The sequence below is a fragment of the Marmota marmota genome, unplaced genomic scaffold (assembly GCF_001458135.2).
Source record: "Marmota marmota marmota unplaced genomic scaffold, marMar, whole genome shotgun sequence".
NCBI lineage: Eukaryota > Metazoa > Chordata > Mammalia > Rodentia > Sciuridae > Marmota > Marmota marmota.
Genome location: NW_025999880.1, coordinates 529,030 through 537,865, shown reverse-complemented (window position 1 = coordinate 537,865; position 8,836 = coordinate 529,030). Strand labels below are relative to the sequence as shown.

The 8,836-nt window shown below is 41.1% G+C and overlaps 1 protein-coding gene across 2 annotated transcripts in view; it reads left to right on the top strand.

Moving 5' to 3' along the window:
• Positions 1-6,044, top strand: part of LOC107150350 (C-C motif chemokine 3-like 1) — a 10,493-nt gene extending 4,449 nt beyond the window's left edge. Inside the window, exons 2-3 of one of the 2 annotated variants that reach the window (XM_015495326.2) lie at positions 5,067-5,181; positions 5,521-6,044. In XM_015495326.2, the coding sequence (XP_015350812.2) occupies positions 5,067-5,181; positions 5,521-5,611 (206 nt within the window). In that variant the 3' untranslated portion in view covers positions 5,612-6,044. The remainder of the gene's footprint in view (positions 1-5,066; positions 5,182-5,520) is intronic. The other variant, XM_015495325.2, reaches the window with a different exon arrangement.
• Positions 6,045-8,836: the final 2,792 nt, after the last annotated feature.

Below are 8,836 nucleotides of genomic sequence, written 5' to 3'. Positions count from 1 at the left end.
ATTGTATATCCTCTTCTGAGAAGTGTCTGTTCAGGTCTTTGGCCCATTTGTTGATTGGGTTATTTGTTTTTTCAGTGCTTAGCTTTTTGAGTTCTTTAAATACCTTAGAGATTAATGATCTCTCTGATGTGTGAGGGGTAAAGATTTGATCCCAAGAAGTATGCTCCCTGTTCACCTCACAGATTGTTTCTTTTGCTGAGAAGAAACTTTTTAGTTTGATTCCATCCCATTTATTGATTCTTGGTTTTAATTCTTGTGCTATAGGAGTCTTATTAAAGAAGTTGGGGCCTAATCCCACATGATGAAGATTAGGGCCTACTTTTTCTTCTATTAGACACAGAGTCTCTGGTTTAATTTCTAGGTCCTTGATTCATTTTGAGTTAAGTTTTTTTGCATGGTGAGAAATAGGGGTTTAATTTCATTTTCTTGCATATGGATTTCCAGTTTTCCCAACACCATTTGTTGAAGATGCTATCTATTCTCCAGTGCATGTTTTTGGCACCTTTGTCTAATATAAGATAATTGTGATTTTGTGCGTTAGTTTCTTTGTCCTCTATTCTGTACCATTGGTCTACCAGTGTGTTTTGGTGCCAGTACCATGCTGTTTTTGTTACTATTGCTCTGTTTTACAGTTTAAGTTCTGTATAGCAATGCCACCTGCTTCACTCTTCCTGCTAAGGATTGCTTTGGCTATTCTGGGTCTCTTACTTTTCCAGATGAATTTCATGATTGCTTTTTCTATTTCTATGAGGAATGCCATTGGGATTTTGATTGGAGTTGCATTAAATCTGTATAGTGCTTTTAGAAGTATGGTCATTTTGATAATATTAATTCTGCCTATCCAAAAGCAAGGTAGATCTTTCCATCTTCTAAGGTCTTCCTTGATTTCTCTCTTTAGGGTTCTACAGTTTTCATTGTATAGATCTTTCACTTCTTTGATTAAGTTGATACCCAAGTATCGTATTTCTTTTTTGAGGTTATTGTGAATGGGGTAGTTTTCTTCATTTCCTTCTCAGAGGCTTTGCCACTGATATACAGAAATGCCTTTGATTTATGGGTGTTGATTTTATATCCTGCTACTTTGCTGAATTCATTTACTAGTTCTAGAAGTTTTCTGGTGGAGTTTTTTGGGTCTTCTAGTATTGAATCATATCGTCAGCAAATAAGGCTAATGTAAGTTCTTTTTTTTTTCCCTATACATAACCCTTTGATTTCTTTAGTCTGTCTAATTGTTCTGGGCAGTGTTTCAAGACCTAGGTTGAATAGAAGTGGTAAAAGAGGGCATCCCTGTCTTGTTCCCGTTTTTAGAGGGAATGCCTTCAATTATTCTCCATTTACAATGATGTTAGCGTGAGGCTTAGCGTAGGTAGATGGCCTTTACGACGTTGAGATATGTTCCTGTTATCCCTAGTTTTTCTAGTGTTTTGAACATAAAGAGGTGCTGTTTTTGTCAAACTCTTGTTGCGTCTATTGAGATGATTATATGATTCTTCTGTTTAAGTCGAGGTACGGGTTTATATAGGTTACACACTGGGAGATAACCATTGAAGATTTATCAGAACATATCAGTTTGGACATTCAGGAAACAGGTTGTGAGAATTTGAAATTTGTATTTACTGGGCAAGGATGGAGGGTCCAGAGTTCAGCATTCAGCACTTATCTCTTTCCCTCCAGGATCTATTGTATTGTCACAGGGAAAAGATCTGTTTGGGAAAGGTCAATGTTTTCGATTCTTCCCAGATTCTGTAATTTTAAGCTTGGGGGATATCTCCTTCCCAGGCATTGTCTTGTCACTGGGAAAGGATGTATTGGGAAAGGATCAATGACATCAATATGATGTCTTCCTCCTCCCTCCCTCCTCTCAGGCCACCCTTTTTGAGGGTTGTCATTTCCATGTACTTCCGATACCATTAGGCAGAGTATTCTGTAGTGATTACTTATGATAAATAAAGCTGTGTTAATAAGAAATTGCTAATGTTTTTGAGGCTTACTCAAATCTATGTGCTTTTTGTATACATCATTCATTCAATCCTATTAATGCAATAATATAGCTTACGTAATACTATTAACATCCCATTTGACAGAAAAGTAAATCTGGGCTTGAGAAGGGTAAGCAACTTGTCCAAGATCACACTGCATGTAGATGGCTCAACTGAGTTCCCAAACTAGACCTTCATTTAACTACATACTATGTGCTATTAAACACTGCCCAAGTGATTTCCCCAGGTGTGATCTACCTATACTCAAATCACAGGCAACAGTTCAAAAGCCACTCCCACCAGAATGCTCTGGATGGAACCTGAGAACTGATGTTTTTATCAAGTTTACCAGGAGTGCTGCATGCAGGTTAGTGGCTAAGAACACTGACTTAGGTAACAGGATTCAGCACTCCTTCCAAATGTGGTGTATATCTGCGTGGGGTAATAGGTGTACCATACATTATTTCTCTAAAAACCATACTCCCCACCATAAAGTGGGTGTGGAAATCAGGCTCTATGTGGAGCAGAACTCTGTTCATAGGTTTGCTATGAAAGGTAAGTTATTTAACAGGTGGATTACTTGGGTTGCAGTTATAAGTACAAGAAATATACACTGAGCTAGTATCCTTTCTTCAGAAGAAGGGGACATTCAAAAGATATGTAGAAATCAAACCTCTATTAATTTTTATGAGCCACAATTATTTCATCTTCCAAATAATCTGATTTTTGTATCCAAATTGTTTAGAAGCCAGGCATGGTGGTGCACGCCTGTAATTCCAGCACCTTAGGAAGCTGAGGCAGGAGGATCACAAGTTCAAAGCCAGATTCAGCAATGGCGAGGCACTAAGGAATTCAGTGAGACCCTGTCTCTAAATAAAATACAAAATAGGGCTGGGGATATGGCTCAGTGACACAGTGCCCCTGAACTCAATCCCTGGTATAAAAAAAAAATTGTGTAGAATCGTAGTAATCAAACACTTTGAGGTTTATTTAAACACTACTACTTAGCAAATACTAAACCACACATACTAGGGTTGGGGATGCAGCTCTGTAGTAGAGCTCTTGCCTAGCATGACTGAGGCCTTGGAGTCAATCCCCAGTACTACAAAGAAACAAAACAACCAACAAAAAAACAAACAAAAACTGCTGTTTGACCTGATTCCATTTTCAAGAATCTATTTTATAGAAACACTGCCAAAGAATAGGAATATGTAGACACAGGATTTTTTTTTTTACAGTATGGCTAGTTTAAAAAAACAAAAAAGGAAAACATCAGGAGGGGATTAAAAAAGGGGGGGGGGAATTAAGATGTCCATCCATGGAATATTCTGCTGCAAATTCTGCACACATCTCTGTCTATGCAGTGTGTCCATCCTATTAAGTGTAAGTGTAAAAGGTGTGCCCACTTACTCTGCTGAATGCATATACACTCTAAGTATATGATACAGAACTATACATGTTAGTTTTGTTTTTAATCCTAAAAATTCTTATATACATATATATTTATATAGTAAATATTCAAAAAGATGGACATCAAATAGTTAACTGTAGTTGCTAGAGGAAAATTACAAATGATGCTGGGTCTTTTTTGTTTGATGATACCTCCATATCTGACTTGTTTCTGTAGAACTCTTTCCTAGAAACACTTTTTCTTGGTTAGTGGGCATAAATACTTTCAGGCTTCTGACATATTGACAGCCACACCTAAAGGAACTTCATAAATCACAAATAGAGTTTGTGACAGAGTCCCCTAGTCATTCTATGACTGTTCAATGAATGGACAAATGAAACGTGACATCAAACTTTCCATTCCTCTAGCCGGGGATTCCTTATTTCAGGTCCAGGATTTGGGGGTGGGGATGTTGCTGTCATCCACATGTCAACCCCATGTGGTTACAGAGACTGAGAAAGCACTGAGTTTCAGTTCTGTAGAAAGGAATGGCACTGAAGAGGTCATCCATAAATAAGTTCTTATGAGAAGGGACCAGCTAATAGCAGCTTTGAGCAGAAACACAACCGTCTCCTCTCTCTCACAGGGAAACCATTTCCCCCCCCAAAAAACAGAGCAAGTCATGAGTCTAGAGCTGAGACCTACAGCTCAGAGATGCTATTCTTAGATATCCTGAGTACCTGTGGTCACCAAGGACCCCAAATTGTGTAACATCATGACAACATTGCTATACTTAAAAATTTCCCCATGCACCCCCAGATTCCACTTCCCCACCCACCAGGGCTGCCTATAAAGAGAAGGGCAGATGGCTTCAGATGCCAGAAGGACACAGGCAGCAGGGAGGACCCAGGCCCTTCTTGGATCTGCTCATACTTGAGACCACACTCCATCATCCACTGAACATCATGCATGTCTCCACGGCTGCTCTTGCTGTCCTCCTCTGCACCATGGCTCTCTGCAAACAGGTCTTCTCCGCACCATGTGAGTCCACCCTATTGTGGCGGAAGTCCCCACTCTCTGGCCCTGGGGAGACCACATCAATCTCTTCTTGTGGTCTCCAGAACCCAGGAGAAAAGAGAAAACTTCTCAAAGGGCTGCAAATCACTTTGAGCTTTCTCTTAAGGACTTTTCACCTTTACAAGGGATCTTAGCTCTCCTAGTCCCCAGTCCTGAGATTCAGGGTTGGGGCATGAAAAAATGTATCCCTAAACCACTGAGTTTGCAAGAGGCAGAATCCAGACCTGGGTACTTCCTTCCCAGTGATGTGGTCGATTCCCCAGCTCACTCCAGGCTTCCCCAGGAGCTCTGCCCACTGGATCTTAAGATAGATGTCCCAGACCTTTCTTTTTGCTGAGGTGTGACATCTTGAACCAATCAGAATTCCCTGAAGGAAGAGAGGAGAATACTCTGCTTGGTTTTCTGAATCACACAAAGAAGAGTCAGGAAGCAAGGAGAACAGAGACAGTAGGAAGACAGAGACATGAGGTTTCTAGGCAGAAATGCCCAAATGCCTTCCTGAGGCCTGGTCTCCAGTCCCCACCCTGCGTAGGGCTCTTCCTCAGCCTCTGAGGATGTGGCAGCTGGTGGCCTTTCCTTCTGGATGATGATCTGGACTCATTCTGTCCCTTTCTCCAAAGTGGGTGCGGACTCCCCGACGGCCTGCTGCTTCTCCTACGTGGCCCGGGAGAGTCAACGCAAATTCATAGAGGACTATTTAGAGACCAGCAGCCAGTGCTCCCAGCCAGGTGTCATGTAAGTGACACTTCCCCTGCCCACCCTGAGGACAGCCCCATACGGGCAGAGACAGGCCAGGAGAGCAACCCTAGACAGGCCACGTATATAGGATTCAGCTCTTAAATGTGACCTGACTTGGTCGGGAAGGTGGGGCCCCAAACTCAGAGAGAAGGGACAGAAGATCGAGGTGGCAGGGTACCCTGGGACACTCTTGAGTTGGTGAGAGAGACTCTCTGGAGTAACATAGGCAGATCTTCTCTGAGCTGCCCAGGGCAGGGGGTGGGATGGAGGGACCACCGTGGGCCCCAGATCCCCTGTAGGATTCCTCAGTGTTTGATCCTGTGCTTCTCCCCACAGCTTCCTAACCAAGAGAGGCCGGCAGGTGTGTGCTGACCCCAATGAGAACTGGGTCCAGGAATATGTCACTGACCTGGAGCTGAATGCCTGAGTGGCCTGGAGACAGCAAGGAACCCAGTGACCTCCGTGGGCCCTGTGGGGAGCAGGGGCCTGAGTCTTGGAAGCATCCCTGTGACTCCATAGCTACCTCTCCTATGGCTGGTTGTTGCTGAACAGCCTCACTCTGAACTTATATTTTTATTTATTTATATTATTTAATTTTTATAATTTATTTTTATTTTCATTTCATTTTGTGACTGTTCCAAAATATCCAAGGACAAATTCTTTGTCACTCATCCCCTCCCACTTTGTTCACACTGGTGACAGCCGAATGGCTGTCATGGGCTTGTTCTAGGCAGACATGGTATCAAAGCCACCAAACTGACAGATATGGAGTGGGTCCTTTTGCACTGACCGACACATAGTGGCTCCTTTGGCTCTGAGCTGTGTCCAGCCTGTGAAATAATAAAGATGCACTTTTAAAAGAAAACTGGTGTGGAGTTTGCTTTTGTTTGTCCAGTAAAATCAGAATCACTGGTTAAGAGGAATAAGGGCAAATAATAGGAAGGTGTGACATGGAGGGACTTGAGGGAGAAGAACAGAGCTACTGTAGTTACTCCACTCTACACCGGAGGTGCAGTTCTGGAATATTCCAAGCTACAAACATTTTATGATTCCTAATGTACCTGGTCTAGGAAAATTTCCTTCTTGAATGGATACCATAAGCAAAATCAACCAAATGGTTTTATCACCAAAGTGAAAGTACAAATAACCTGTATGGGAGCCAACTTCATGGACCAGCTATGCCTTTTATTTAGTAGAAGAGTCAGGCATCAGAGGGCTCACTCCCTGGATGGAAAATGGCCCTGATCATGGGGGAGGTACGGGTTTATATATGTTACACACTGTGAGATGGGTTAACCATTGAAGACTTTATCAGAACATATCAGTTTGGACATTCATTAAACAGGTGTGTGAATTTGAAATTTGTATTTACTGGGAAGGATGGAGGGTGCAGAGTTCAGCATTCAGCACTTGTCTCTTTCCCTCCAGGATCTATTGTACTGTCACTGGGAAAAGATTTATTTGGGGAAGGATCAATATTTTGGATTCTTCCCAGAGATTCTCATTTTAGGCTTGGGGGAGATCTCCTTCCCAGGGATTGTCTGGTCACTGGGAAAGGATGTATTGGGAAAGGATCAATGACATCAATGTGATGGCTTCCTCCTCCCTCCCTCCTGTCCAGCCACCCTGTTTTCAGGGTTGTCTTTTCCATATCCTTCAGATACCATTAGGCAGAGTATTCTGTACTGATTGCTTATGATAAATAAAGCTTTGTTAATAAGAAATTGCTAATGTTTTTGAGTCTTTCCAAATCTATGTGCTTTTTATATATATATTCCATTCAATCCTACTAATGCAATAAGATAGCTTAAGTAGTACTATTAATATCCCATTTGACAGAAAAGTAAATCTGGGCTTGAGAAGGGTCAGAAAGTTGTCCAAGATCACACTCCATGTAGATGGCACAACTGAGTTCCCAAACTAGACCTTTATTTAACTACACACTATGTGCTATTAAACACTGCCCAAGTGATTTCCCCAGGTGTGATCTACCTATACTCAAATCACAAGCAACAGTTCAAAAGCCACTCCCACCAGAATGCTCTGGATGGAACCTGAGAACTGATGTTTTTATCAAGTTTACCAGGAGTGCTGCATGCAGGTTAGTGGCTAAGAACTCTGACTTAGGTAACAGGATACACCACTCCTTCCCAAATGTGGTGTATATCTGTATGGGGTTATAGGTATAGCATACATTATTTCTCTAAAAACCATACTCCACAAAATAAATGGCTAATGTTGGTGGGGGAGAGGTGTAAATGAGTTTCTATGTGGAGGAAAACTATATTTATACATTTGCTGTGAAAGGTAAGTTATTTAACAGAGGGATTACTTGGGTTGCAGTTGTAAGTACAAGAAATACACACTGAGCTCGGGTCCTTTCTTCAGAAGAAGGGGACATTCAAAAGATGTGTAAAAATCAAACCTGTATTAATTTTTATGAGCCACAATTATTTCATGTTCCAAATAATCTGATTTTTGTATGTAAAATTGTTTAGAAGTCAGGCATGGTGTCACACGCCTGTAATTCCTGCGTCTTAGGAAGCTGAGGTAGGACAATCACAAGTTCAAAGCCAGACTCAGCAATGGCAAGGCACTAATCAACTCAGTGAGACCCTGTCTATAAATAAAATAAAAAATAGGGCTGGGGATGTGGCTCAGTGACAGAGTGCCCCTGAGTTCAATCCCTGGTATAAAAAAAAATTGTGTAGAATCGTAGTAATCAAACACTTTGAAGTTTATTTAAACACTACTACTTAGCAAATACTAAACCACACATACTAGGGTTGGGGATGCAGCTCTGTGGTAGAGCTTTTGCATAGCATGACTGAGGCCTTGGAGTGAATCCTCAGTACTACAAAGAAACAAACCAACAAACAAAAAAACAAACAAAAACTGCTGTTTTACCTGATTCCATTTTCAGGAATCTATTTTATAGAAACACTGCCAAAGAATAGGAATATGTAGACACAAGGATTTTTTTTTTTTTTTTTACAGTATGGCTAGTTTAAAAAAACAAAAAAGGAAAACATCAGGAGGGGATTAAAAAAGGGGGGGGGGAATTAAGATGTCCATCCATGGAATATTCTGCTGCAAATTCTGCACACATCTCTGTCTATGCAGTGTGTCCATCCTATTAAGTGTAAGTGTAAAAGGTGTGCCCACTTACTCTGCTGAATGCATATACACTCTAAGTATATGATACAGAACTATACATGTTAGTTTTGTTTTTAATCCTAAAAATTCTTATATACATATATATTTATATAGTAAATATTCAAAAAGATGGACATCAAATAGTTAACTGTAGTTGCTAGAGGAAAATTACAAATGATGCTGGGTCTTTTTTGTTTGATGATACCACCATATCTGACTTGTTTCTGTAGAACTCTTTCCTAGAAACACTTTTTCTTGGTTAGTGGGCATAAATACTTTCAGGCTTCTGACATATTGACAGCCACACCTAAAGGAACTTCATAAATCACAAATAGAGTTTGTGACAGAGTCCCCTAGTCATTCTATGACTGTTCAATGAATGGACAAATGAAACGTGACATCAAACTTTCCGTTCCTCTAGCCGGGGATTCCTTATTTCAGGTCCAGGATTTGGGGGTGGGGATGTTGCTGCCATCCACATGTCAACCCCACGTGG